Genomic DNA, 14,544 nt, shown 5'->3' on the forward strand with positions numbered 1-14,544 from the left:
ATTGTGTTTTTAGTGTTGAGTTATATAAGTTCTTTATGCATTTTGCAAATAATCTTCTCCCATTCAGTAGATTGCCTTTTGGTTTGTTTATGGTTTCCTTCACTATACAAAAACCTTTTAGTTTGATGTAGTCTTCATAGTTTAATTTTGCTTTAGTCTCTCTTGTCTGAGGTGGCATTATCTCAAAAAATGTTTCTATAGCCAGTATCAAGGAAATTACAGCCTATTTTTTCTTCTAGGAGTTTTATGTTTATCACATTTTGTGTGGAATCCACTTTATATTTTTATTCAACTCTCCTAAGGATTAAAATGTGTAGTCATAGTTGAGAATAACTGATACAGAGTACAGATATTGTTATGTCTGCTTTGTTCTAGGTTCTAGATTTGCAAGGTTTGTAAATAGGTGATTTGTATATGATTAAACAGATTTAAAGAGTCAGTGTGGAATTAGAAATAATAGCTGTGAATTCCATGCTGGAGAATTTCAGAACAAAGACAAAATATGCTTGTTTGTAGGATAAGATTGAAATATGAAGTCAGATCTGATTTGTGATAGCTAAAATGCAATATGGAAATTAATACAGACAATCTAGGCAGACCCAAATGTCCAAAATCATAGCCTTGAAGCCTTTGGATTCCTCAGCGTTTAAATACTTTTTGGTCCTTATGAATTTTATTAATGGTTTGGTGGCTTGATTTGGGTTACTCTTTTTTCCTATATTTAGTTACTTTCAGGTAGGCATCTTCATATTCTGAGCACCCAATCTAGTATCTGGCATATGACAGGCTAAACAGATAGTAGAGTTTTAGTGCTGAAGTGAATGGGTAAATGAAATACAAGCAGAGATTTAATAATTGATAAATGAAACAGTGAATGAACAAAAGTAAGCAGAGAGGGAGAAAGAGAGAGACAATGAACAAAAGAAAGAATGGAATGGGACGCTGGACTACTTGGGTTCCTGTTTGAACCTTATTACTTTCTAGTAGTGTGACCTTAAGCAAAATACCTATGTTCCTTGCTTCAATTTCCTTTTCTGTTACAGTAGTTTGTTATAGGGATTAAAAGTTTATGCACATCATGTACTTGGAATAGTGCCTAGTACATAGTCAGAACTTAAATGTTAGTGAAGTGGAATAATTATTACAAACCCATGCTTGGAGCCAGAAATCTTACCAGCTATATGTCTTGGGTAAGTAAGTACCCAATAAATGATAGCTATTATTATTAGTTGTCATTATTCTAATGGAAGATACAGTCTTATCTGAGGATCTGGAGGCAAATCCAAATTTGAGAGTTTGAAGTAAGATGAGGAGTATAATGATCTCTTAAAATGAAAGGAAATAATATTTGCTAGGGCCTCAGATTGGCTGAAGTCTTCCAGAGTCCCTCCCTGAATCAGTGCTTGGTCTAAGATTTACTCATAGAGTTCACAAAGAGACTTCACTATTGGTTTGTGGAGTTCCTGATTGATTAGGTCTTTATTCTGTTACTTTTTTCACCCTAACGTTGCTGACTCACATAGGAAATTTCCAATGAACTATCAGTTCTAGTTCTTTTTTTTTTCTTATTGTTTTTGTGCTTAGGAATTTTCCTTGTCTGATTTGTGTTATTTCTTTATTTTTGGTTCTATATTTCAATAACACTACATTCTCTTCTCACAGAATGAAATGTTTTATAAAATTTTGCCATTTTATAGATTCTGTCCAATCCTCCACAGAATTATTAAAACTAGATTATTTACGTTATGATTGCAAATCTTGTGTAACTTTTTTGACCAATCAATAATTTATCTCTAACTGGGGGCACCTGGGTGGCTCAGTTTGTTAAGTGTCTGACTTCAGCTCAGGTCATGGTCCCAGGGTCCTGGGATTGAGCCCACATCAGGCTCCTGGCTCGGTGGGGAGCCCTCTTCTCCCTCTGCCTGGTGCTCCCCTGCTTGTGCTCTCTCTCTCTCTGTCAAATGAATAAATAAAATCTTTGAAAATATATAAAAATAATTTATCTCTAACATAATATTCATAGAACTATTTTAGAAAATGGAATAGAAGGGCTTGGTGTGACCTCTTAAATGCTGATGAGTTTTAAGTGTATCTGTGCTTTTAACATCTGGATTTTATTAATGGTAAGATAAAGTCCTACTTTATTATTTTCTCTAGAGAGATTAATAAGCCATGAGAAGTAAAATGCATAAGAGAAAAAGATCTTGAAATTCCTCACAAGAGAATCTAGCATTTATGTTTTAGATGTGAAAAACGTGGGAAAGCATATGTCAAAATGTACAAATCAAGTGTGGAATTATGTTCGTGATAAAGTAAGTTATCAGCTGCCATAGTGGCTACAGTTAAGAATACTGTATTGTATATTTGAAGTTTGCTAAGAGATCTTAAATGTCCAAAAATCTTTTTCTTAAAAAAGAAATGGTAATTATGTGAGGTAATGGATGTGTGTTAACTACCTTATTGTGGTGATCACAGTATACACATGTATCAAATTATCATGTTGTGTATCTTATGCTTACACAATATTATATATCAGATATATCTCAATGAATCTGAGGGAGATTATCAGCTGTCAAATATAATAGCTTCTTAGGGCAGGGGGAGGTCAACCAAGTATTCATTCTGCATAGGCAGTGTCCATCTACCTCTAAAATCTTATGATTAACATAGCTCCTAAATCCTCTGGAATACCTTGTCAAGGAATAGCTGTCCAAGTGGAACTTAATTATTAAGTCATACTAATATAGCACTTTAAGTGCCCTCTGTTCTGTACATCCAACAGGCATTATCTTACCACTTTAAAGAAACATGAAAATTATTCATTGATATGTTTCTTAAACAGCTGTTATTTTGTGGAGTAGAAAGGCAATGTGTAACCACTAAAATATGCTCAAAATCAGCAATAACCATTAAAGTACCATAAAATGCAGAGTGAAAATGGGCACATTAGAAATTTAACTAGACTACTATTTTTAAAAGACACATTACAGTATTTTTTAAATAAATACTAGAGCTTCAATAGGATGGAGAATATTAATGGTGAGTTCATTTTATTGAGGATTATCAAATACGAAGAGAGGCCCATATTTCCAGCATTTACTTGGTAGAAAATGGAAGAACATGTTTAAATTTCTGGCTTTATCTCAAGATTATCTTTAGAAGCGGTAGGACTGTGATATGGTAGGGCTTCTGGGACTTCATAAACTTCATTTGGTCTTATTGTAGAACGTGTATTTCTACCACTTTTTAAATCTTAATGTGCATTTATAATAATGGTTTCCTTAGTTTACATCAGATTGTTCTACCATAAAGATAATTCATCTATATTATGCTTTAGAATAGGGCAAAAAGGACTCAGTTCTATTTTATATTTACTTTTTATGAAAACATTTTTTTCATGAGCTTTGTGCAATGATGGCTGAAAATATTGTCTCCATATTTTATTTCTTTTTGAATCCTTACTGTTTTTTCTAAAACTCATCTTACTCATTAATGGAAACTTTCATTCATTCACTCATTCATTCATGCATTCATTTAACAAATCTGTTTTTGTGGAAGATGCTCTAATCACTAGAGACACAAGTAATCAAAACATTTATTCAGTTAACAAACGTCTATCTCATAATCATCATGTGTCAGGCATCATTCTAGGTATTTGTGATATACAAAATGAAAGCATAAAGGCTCTTTCCCTGCTGAAGCTTATGACCTAGCAATTTGGAGGAGGTTAGCAGATAATAAACAATAAATTTACCTAAGTAAATCATCTAGTATGTCATAAAGTGATATTGAAGAAAAGAAAAAGTAGAGAAATACAAAAAAATCAGGAGTCTTGGGGAGACATGGAGGTAGGAGTAGTTTGCCCTTTTAAATAGAGTGGTCAGGGTTGGCTCCATTGAAACAGTTGAGGTTGTGAGCCATGTGGAATACTAGTGAAGAATTTCAGTCAGTAAAAAAAAAAACTCAAGCCAAGGCTTCAATGTGGGAGAATGATTGACTTATTAGAGGAGCAGTTAGGTTGCCCATGTGGCTAAAGCAAGAGAACAAGTGGGAGAATAGTAGGAGAGAGGTCAGGGAGGGCAGGGCTTGGAGGGGAGGCAGGACTTGGAGGGGAGGGCAAGGGAGTAGAAAGTGGGGAGCTGTGGTTATTGCTTGTTATATTTTTGTTTTTGTGCTGGGTAGGATGGAAAAGAATTGGAGTGTTTTGAGCAGAGGAATGATGTGGTGTAACATGATTACTATGTAACAAGATTACCATGGATCATTCTGGCTCTTTTAAAAAGGAAAGTAAGAGGACAAGGTTAGAAACAAAGAGACCAGTTAGAAGATTGTTACAGTAGGGGCACCTGGGTGGCTCAGTGGGTTAAGCCTCTGCCTTTGGCTCAGGTCATGATCCCAGAGTCCTGGGATTGAGCCCTGCATCAGGCTCTCTGCTCGGCAGGGAGCTTGCTTCCCCCTCTTGCTCTCTCTGCCTGCCTCTCTGCCTGCTTGTGATCTCTCTGTCTCTCTCTCTGTCAAATAAATAAATTAAATCTTTAAAAAAAAGAAGAAGAAGAAGAAGATTGTTACAGTAATTCACGTGGGAGTAGATGACCCAGACATCATGTATCGAACAAGAAAATCCAGCTACAAATTCCAGATGAGTATTGGTAAAGAGGATGTTAAAGATCATGCCAGTGCCAGTCACCAGAAGTAGGAGCCCATATATCTTGGCCCACTGCATCTTCTAAGCGTTCAGGAGTTGTCAAAAAGGATTAGATGCACAGGCGTTCCTTGACACACAAAGAGGTCATGGAAATGGGTCCAATTCAGATATGTCACAAGGTAATGTTTAGTATAAGATGTGACATTCAGTATTTGGGGTAAGTTTATACTAGGGGAATTGATTAGGCAAATAAAACATTGAGCCAGGACCGAAAAAAAGAGCATGCCGCGTGTTTATCTGGTAGATGAAACAGAAAAATCACAGGTTGGGAGACACAAGTGGGTTTAGGATTTTCAAGGGGACCAGTGTAGCTAAAATGGAATAGACTATAGCAAAAGATGGGAGTGGGTATAGATGGGCAGATAATGTGGGTTCTTGCAATGATAGGAGTTTTTTTAAGATTTTATTTACTTGTCAGAGAGAGAGCAAGTGCAAGCAGGGGGAGCAGCAGGCAGAGGGAGAAGCAGGCTCCCCACTGAGCAAGGAGCCTGATGGTATACTTGATCCCAGGACCCCAGGATCATGACCTGAGGCAAAGACAGACACTTAACTGATGGAGCCACCTAGGTGTCCCTGATATGGGTTTTTGAGATCATCATAAGACCTTGACTTTTACTTTTTTTTTGTCTGCCTTCTCCCCTCCACTTCTTCCCCCTGCTTGTTCTCTTTCTCTCTCGCTCTCTCTCAAATAAATAAATAATTAAAAGAAAACAATGATAAAATTCAAAGAGTATCAAAAATAGTATCTTCTCTCTGCCCCATATCATAAATACGTAGGCAAAACCCAACTATTTACAAGTCATGTAACTGACAAAGGACTTGTATCCAAAATATTTATATAAAATTCATATAACTCATCAATAAAAAGACAAGTCAATTAGCAAGTGAGTTAAGAATTTGAATAGACATTTCTCCAAAGAAGATATATAAAGGCCAATAGGCACATGAAAAGATGCTCCTCGTCATTAGCCATTAGGAAGTGCAAATCAAAATGGCAAGGAGATACCACTACATACACACCAGAGTAGTGTGATTAAGGAGGTCATGTGATGTGGTGAGCGCTGGGTGCTATACGCAACTGAGGAGTTATTGACACTACATCTGAAACTGATATAGTATATGTTGGCTAATTGAACTTAATTAAAAATTCTTTTTAAACTTAAAAAGGCTTTTTGGTGAGAATATGAGAAGTTTTGGTGAGAATATAAGAAATTTGAAGTTCCATCATTGCTAGTGGGAATGTACAGTGGTGCAGTAAGTTTGGGAAATAGTACTTCAAAAATGTTAGCATAGAATTACCATATGATCCAGCTATTTTACTCCTAGGAATTCACCCAGAGAATACAAAACATATATCCACACAAAGACTTGTACCCAAATGTTCATAACAGCATTATTTTCAGTAGCCAAAAGGTAAAAACAGGCTAAATGTCTATTACCATATGAATATATAAATAACAGGTAGCATATCCACATGGTGGAATACTATGCAGCAATAAAAAAAACTGGTAATTTGCTATAGCATGAATGGATCTCAGAAACATTATGCTCAGTGAACAAAAGGCTATCTACTCTGATTCAATTTATGTGAAAGGTACCAAATAGGCAGGTTTATACTGGCAGAAAGTAGGTAAGTGGCATCTAAGGCTAGAAGTGGGGATCAGCTGCAAGTGATTGCTAATGGGTAAGGGCTTTCTATTTGGGGTGATGAAAATGTTCTCCAAGTTAGATAATGTGGATAGTACAACTCCTTAGTTATAGCAAACACTGTTGACATTTATACTTTAAATGGATGAATTTTTTGGATACAAATTATATCTCAATAAAGCTATTTAAAATAACCACAGAGTTTTCTTTTAATTCAATAATTTGTCATTTCAGTTCAAATCCCACAATTTATTTTAAAGATAAGTCTACATAACAATGATTTGGAACAAAACTTATATTATTTCTCTAAGATATAAATCATAGTTTTTATATGACCTTTTACTCTGAAATTATGAAAATATATATTAAGCTCACCATAAAATGTATTTAAGGAGGTTTGCATAGATGAAATATAACACATTTTTTAAAGCATAAGCGATTTAGAAACACTTAGGAAAAAACTGAGATTTCAAGAACTTTCCCATGGGTAGTCCCAGATTTTGTTGTAGTATATACATCTGTTGCTAAAGGAATTAAAAAGGTTAACATTTTATGTGTTTTATTTTAGTTGCCTGATTACTGTTTATATTTAATTAAATTTTTCTTACCTTGAGCCCATTAAAAATATGCAATTTTTTAAACAAGATTTTAATGGACCTCAGGTGCACAGAATTGGAATAATCATTTTTCTAATTAGAAAATTAACATGAATCAGTTGACTGACAAATATTTGTTGAATATGTGTGTGCATATATAGTATATTCAGTACACACACACACACACACACACACACACACACACACCATTCCTGGTACTTGTCTATACCATACAGCATGTATAAGTGTATCCTGTTGATTTACATGTTCCAAGTGAAGGCAATATGGTAAAGGTTTGATGAACTGAACTGGGAATTCAAAGTCTTGCCTTTTAATTCAAATCCTGTCTGTGTGATTACCTGAGTCTCACTTTCTCTCAAGTTCTTTAGGGCTCTAGAATCCTAAGTGTATTTTTTTTTTCAGTTATATAAAATATTTTCTAAAAGCAAAAATTTGTTTTCTAGTGATTTTTGTACTTTCTATTGTTTTTCTATTTCTGTTGTTGACTAGAGAAAGTCATTCATGCATGAAAGTCGTTCATGCAAGGAGGTAGAAGTTCTAGTAAAGCTTAAGTTTGCCTTGTTACTTGAGAGTAGTATACAGATTTCAAAGGTATTTTCTATTGTGAAAAAAACAAACAAACCCTGTCATATTGTACCTCAATAATACCAAATTTGGCTATAACTGACTGGCAATTGGCTCTGGCCTTCTTTTCTTTCTTTCTTTTTTTTTTTTTTTTAAGATCTTATATATTTATTTGAGAGAGAGAGAGAAAGCGGCAGAGGGAGAAGCACCCTTCCTGCAGGAGCCCAATGTGGGGCTTAATCCCAGGACCCCAGGATCATGACCTGAGCCAAAGGCAGATGGTCAACCAGCTGAGCCACCCAGGAACCCCTGGCTCTAGCCTTCTTCCCTAAACCAGTTCTTAATCTCTGCCTAATGGCTGTAAACTTGCTTTTCTCAGTTCAATGTACAGATAGTTGTGTCGTGTGTAAAGGTCACTATCAATACTTTTGGATTTTATGCCCATAAAAATTGTTGGTTTTTCTTTAGTTGGTTTTTCTTTAGCTTCACAGTTCCTCTACTTTGTATGTGGCATTGCATGCCTCAGGGACAGGTATAACTTTGGAAAGAATTCTTACTTCTGATCCCCAGCAAGCAGCCATCTCAGCAGTGGAGGGAATAGAGACGCCGAGGGACTATTTGGATCTCAGCAGCATCTCTGACATTTCTACGTGTTTGCAACACCTCTTACTTGTTTTACTAGATTATTAGATGTTCAGTGTTTGCAATATAAGAGTTCAGCAATATCTTCAAGGTATTAGGTCTGTCGATCTGGCATCTTTAGATACCATCTTAAGACTCACTCCATCTTTTCTGCTATTTTAATTTAAATTTTCCAGGTTGTTTCTCCATGTGTTGGTTATTGAACTTTTTAAACACTGCTTGCCATTTGTCTGCATTCCCTTTCTCTCTCTTTTCTCTTTCTCACTGTTTTTATGGTGTTTTCTGTTCTCCCTCTTTTCTCTTGCAGTCAGTCAGTTTTGCTCTAGTATGTCATTTGCGTTCTTACAAGTTACGAGCTAGGCAAAATTGCACAATAAAAAACACCGGCCTTGTGGAAGAATAGGGATTTGAGTCACAACTTTATCAATGACATAAAACAAAGAGGTAGAAAACTAATAAAAATGGAACACAGTTTTATAGGTAAAATAGAATTGCATAAATACTATAAATATGACTTTTTACTTGGAAAAAGACCTGAAAATTGGGTGTTGGGTGTGTTTTAAGGTTCGTGCATTATGTGAAGTGGTGGAAGGAAGGGTATCTGAAATAAGACAGAAAATTATAACACAGTGGGCGTGGTTTGACTCGAAGCATGCGGTGCACTGAGGTAGTGTTAGATGTTTGAGGAACCTGCATGTGTTCATCTTGTGTATTCCTGCACAGCTCAGTTCAGTTAGTTATGGGTTTCTGGGTTTAGCCACTGATTCTCAGGAGTGGATAGTGCAGAAGAAAACACAAAATTTAGAACACAGCATAACATATAGAGCTGTTGAATCATTATGTTGTACGCCTGAAACTAATGTAACATTGCTTGTCAACTCTACTTCAGTTCATTGAAAACTATACTTCAGTTCATTGAAAAAAGAAAACACAAAATTTATATAATTTTCAATTTGTTTCTTGTATCTGTTGTGTTAAATCAGATTCATGTTTTCCAAACAAGCACTCCAGCAAAATAACTACTTTCTTTGCTTTCGCTCATCTTATTTTTTATGTTTATCTTTTTTTAATTTGGTATTTGTTATTTGCATTTAGATTAAAGCAAAGCGCATCAGCATTTTCTTATTTTGACTTAGTTGTGCCCTTTTTCTTTTAGTGCTATTTCTCCACAGTTGTTGCACTATCTTCACCACAAAGCTTCTCCAATGCAGCCGGGCTGTAGGACGTGCTTCTGAAGACATGGGTCACCCTGTTTCTAGGCAGCAAGGGGAGAAATCAGTCTCAAAGTATTTAATCCTTTTAAGCCTCCTTCCTGTGGGTTGTGTGCACTCAGGACTTTTATATTCTTAGCAATACAGAAATCAAGGCTGTTTTACGTTATACTTTTATTCCAGCTAGGTCAGATTCACACTGGAAATAACCTTCTTTAAAAGGAAAATGTGTGTAAGTTCTTTTTCTGAGTGTCATTGAAAATAAAACTTGCAAATGCACACAGGATCCTGAATAAAAATATTGCAATTTCTGTTTTTTTCTTATTACTTAGTAATAATATACTGTTTATGTAAGTATAATATTGTTTATAATAAATTCTGAATATAATTGATAAAATAATTGCCATTTATTAAATGTTTAGGATACACCAGTGTTTTGTGCTAAGTTAATATATATAATGCGATATGTATGTATATATGTGTATATTATATGTCAATGTATAATATAAATTAATATAATACAATTAATATAAGAGTATATTATATGATGTTAATATATTATTTATTAATATAATAATAGAATATAAATTAATATATTATACATATTATATATATACAGCTTCCAGTGCAAATGCATCTGCTAACCTATTTGAAAATTGTGGATCTACCTTTATATTTAAAGTCAATTAAGAGTTTTCCTAAAAACTTAGTTTTTCTTCAGAACTAGTTAGAGTTCTTGTTTCTCAGTGTGAAAGCTCTATCAGTTTCATTTCTTTAAGTTCATGAATTTTAAATTAAAGATGTAGAATATCCTAAGTGCCATTTCTTTTTCGTTTCCTGCAGCGTTTATCCAATGGCTCTATAGACTCAACTGATGAAACTAGTCAAATAGTCGAACTACAAGAATTGCTTGAAAAGCAAAACTATGAAATGGCTCAAATGAAAGAACGTTTAGCAGCCCTTTCTTCCCGAGTGGGGGAGGTGGAACAGGAAGCAGAGACAGCAAGAAAGGATCTCATTAAAACAGAAGAAATGAACACTAAATATCAAAGGGACATTAGGGAGGTAAGTGATTCATAACACTTTCAGCCTTTGCCTTCTGAATGCTGCTTCTAAGAAGCTTTCTCCAAATCTCCTCTAATGGCATATAATCTTTACATCTTCTCAGGAGACTATAATTTGGGATGCATTATCTTAGTTTCAAAAGGTGTCCACAAAAGCAAAAATAGTTTACTTCATCAACCTTTAAATATGTATGAAAAGAAAATCTGGTATCAAGTCACAGACAGGGTTACTTTTTCATTACAAACTTCTACAGTTTGTAATGAATTTTTGCATTTTTAAGCTGCTGATTTTAAATAATTTTAGACATGGGTATGAATAATGAATTGCTACACTCTTAACATATGGGAATACTCAAAATCACTACTTTAAATTTTCCCCCTTTTATTTTGGTGTTGTGTCTGTGAATGTGAATGTATCTGTGTGAATGTGGGGACCTTTCTTTCTCTAAATCTTTGATCCTTCCAAGATATAACATCACTTCATCTGTTTAATAGAGTACTTGAAAATTATTGCAAAAAGGTACAAGGAGATGTTTTATTTGTAACATTGCCTAATCACCTTACCAGCTGAGGTGAAATATTTAGAATCTTTCACTTTTCACTTTATTCAATTAAAAAGAAAATTATCTGTATTTGTGGAAATTTTATTTGGTGACTTTTCACCTTTTTCATTTTTACATATTCTTTTAAATTACATATTTTTTATCTTGTAAAATATTTTTTGTATATAATTAACTAGTTGTTATTGGATTTGACTCTACTGCATGTATTCAGTTCTTTTCTTCCCATTCCCTCTTGAGCACATTTTACATTCTTTGCCTCTAACATCTCATCAAAACTTCTTAACAAAGTCATTTCTAACTTCCACATTGTTGAACCCTGCACTGAATCTAATTATCACTCCCTGTAGTAATTCTTCACTTGACTAAAAGCACCCTCTACTCTTCTGATTTCCATCCATCTTTACTTTCTACCCACATCTAAGGCTCCTTCGTTGGTTCTCCTTCTCCCTAGACTTGCAGTGCCTTCTCTTCTCAATCTACCTTCACTCCCCTGCTAAGTTCATACAGTCTTATGGCTCCAAAAACCACCCACTGCCTTATGACTCTCAATTTATATCTCCAGCATATCCTATGTCCTGATTGCCTGATGCCTGGAAAATTAACATATTCAAGACTATTTTCCTGTTATCCTCCCACCCCAAAGAAACCAGACTTTCTTGTAGTCTTAAACTTCCCAGATGTCCCTAAGGCTATTATCGTTAAACCAGAGTTGTAGTCTTACACTTCCCAGGTGTCCCTAAGGCCATTATCATTATCTGGAACAAAAGCCTTGGAGCTGTCCTTGGTACCTCTGTTTCGCTAACACTGCATTTGATTCAGCCATAAAACCATTATTTCCAGCTTCAACATATATCAGTAATGTGACCTCTTCTCACAGTCTTCATGGCTCTTCCTTATTCCACACAACCATCATCTCTCACTGGATTATTACAATATTCTTGTGACTGGTCCTCCTTCTGCTTTTGACCCACTTCAGTCTACTCAACATGGCAGCCTGAGTGACCTGTTACACTGTAAGTCAGCGCAAGTTAATTTCCTGCTTCAGTGACCATGTACCCTACTTACAACAAAACCAAAGTCCTTGCAGTGGCTTACAAGCCATGTATGATCTCCACTACCACGTTCCTGACCTCTTTGAAATTATCTCCTACTCTTTCATTTTAGCCCATTCTGTTCAGTCAAGATGGCCTCTTAAAGTAGCCATATCTATACTGTTGCATTTTCTTTTCCTTCTTCCTTTGTTCAAATGTTTTCTTCTCAGTGAAGTGTTCCCTAACATTGTTATTTGCACATATACACTCGCCCTCTTCTTTCATTTTCTTTGTTTTATCTCACAGCCCTTACTGCCATCTGACATAATATGTACTTTACTGATTTACTTGTTTGTCATATACCTCCCTTTTTACTGTACATAAAGATTCATAAGGGCTGGGATTTGTTTTGTTTTGTTTTGTTTTGTTTGCTGCTCTATTTTAATCACATACACAACTACTGGGTATATAATAGGCATTCAAAAACTCTTTGTTGAGAGAATGGATATTTACAGGTGTTTGATATAAATATCAAATGGCACAGATGAGAGTAGACTGTGCACTAAAACAATGTCTACTGTCTTAGAAAAAGATAGGTGATTGGGAAGTGGCAGAACTGTTCTACTGCCACACAAATGATGATACTGTGCTCTCTATACCTTTATATGAGTTGATCATCGAAAGATACGTCTCTCATTTTTATTCCCTCCCACAAGTCAAAGTTAGAGAATTTATAAAATAGCTGAAGGTTTGCCACTCTTCTATATCCCTGTCTGGAAACACTAAGATTTCTGGTTAGTAAAGCATCAAGGCTATTTCTTGAGCTCTTGCTCTTTCTGGTTTCTTCTTTGTCTTGGTCCCAGAGATTTAGCTGTTTTCCTTCCCTCTAGCACTCCTCTCCTACCTTCTCTCTTCATGTTTATCTAATCCAGTGTCACCGGTAGAGCCCCGTATCTCCAGTTCCCCTTTCTTATTGTTTATGTAAAAATAACCCCTTAGTTCTAATAGTCTTTGGATGTAGGTAACAAAGAACTAAGTCAGATGGAAAATATCAATCATATGATGCCGGTGCTCTTTTATGAGGAACATTTCTAGTTGGTAAGGTGTTCGGCTTTCACATGGAATTCTTTTAAAATACAATGAGTCTTATCAGCTCTAAAATTTTTATATAGCTATATTTTGGAAGATATTCATGAGGAAAGAATATCCTTCATCATTCACTTCTTAAGGGTGGTCGCAAACAAATGTTTCAAGAGTCAGGCCAGCAGTATAAATATATGACATATTGGGCAGGAAACATGCAACATAGGAAGTGGTAGAGTTAATGAGACCTAGACAAGGAACCTATACTCTGTCTGCCTTTCTAGATATATCATGTGTAGTGTGTGTGTGTGTGTGTGTGTGTGTGTGTGTGTGTGTGTGTGTTAAGGACACTGTCAAGGCCAGATAGAATATTTCCAAAAAGGTTCAGGTCACAGGCCACAAGGCCCTAGTTTGCTGCTAGGAATTTCTTAAGGATCAACCATGAAAACATTATCGGTGTATTACATTTAATTTCTCTAATCTCTTACATTGCTCCTATCCAGAAGGTAATTGTCATTATCTCCATTTTTCTCAAGTGAGGTAAAGTGACTTGTCAAAGGCATATGCACTGCCTTCCCCAGCACCCCACTCCTTCCAACCCCCCAACATCGGGAAGACACAGAATTAGCCCAGCTTCAAAACTTGCTTCTTCCACTGAGCAGCTTCCAAAATGAACAAAATAGAATCAATTATTAGTGATAACACTAGCATAAAAAATGCAGCTACACTATAACTGCCCCCAAATAATCAATCTTTTTGCTCTTTCTTTCCAATAAGTAATATGTGAAAATCATGTACTTTAAAAAGGTATCACTTATACTCAAAACTCCAGCCTCTGCTTTTATTTTCCTGACTGATAATGTACTCTTGGGTGATGGACACACAAGGTCTACTAGATTGCAGCTTTTTTAGTAGGCGAATAAAAAAGTGATTCTTCTTGGCTATCCCTATAGTGTTGCTAACACAGTATGTATGTATTGTATAAGCAATGCATATTTGTTGAATTAATTAAGGAAAATAGGAAATAGGAAAAGTGGGCAATATAATTAAAAACTGAGTGCCTTTTCTTTACATGTGAGGACAGCCTAATATATCTAAAATGAATTATGTAAATATATTTCATTAATGGCTTTAGAATATATTTTTGACATTATTCTTTGTCAAGAAATAAATCTATTTAAAATTTACTTTTGTTTGAAGTTTTGTCATATTTACTCCTTAAATTGAATGTGACCTATAAGAGTAAGGATCTGGATTAAAGCTAAGTATAGTTCACATTATTAGAAAATGTGGATAATCTTATAGCACTTAGCTCTCCACTCTTTTTATTTAAGATTTTATTTATTTAACAGAGAGAGAGAGAGAGAGCACAAGCAGAGGGAGCTACAGAGAGTGAGAGAGGAGGCTCCCCACCTGA

The 14,544-nt window shown here is 35.2% G+C and overlaps 1 protein-coding gene across 4 annotated transcripts in view; it reads left to right on the forward strand.

Moving 5' to 3' along the window:
• LOC111142065 (PTPRF interacting protein alpha 2) overlaps positions 1 to 14,544 on the forward strand; it is a 492,908-nt gene that overhangs the window by 361,968 nt on the left and 116,396 nt on the right. For all 4 annotated transcript variants that reach the window (XM_022495008.1, XM_022495009.1, XM_022495010.1 and 1 more), the window contains one exon: positions 10,230 to 10,451. In XM_022495008.1, coding sequence (XP_022350716.1) covers positions 10,230 to 10,451 — 222 coding nt within the window. The remainder of the gene's footprint in view (positions 1 to 10,229; positions 10,452 to 14,544) is intronic.

The sequence above is a fragment of the Enhydra lutris genome, unplaced genomic scaffold, assembly GCF_002288905.1.
Source record: "Enhydra lutris kenyoni isolate GAN:26980312 unplaced genomic scaffold, ASM228890v2 scaffoldscaffold7, whole genome shotgun sequence".
Classification (NCBI taxonomy): Eukaryota; Metazoa; Chordata; class Mammalia; order Carnivora; family Mustelidae; genus Enhydra; species Enhydra lutris.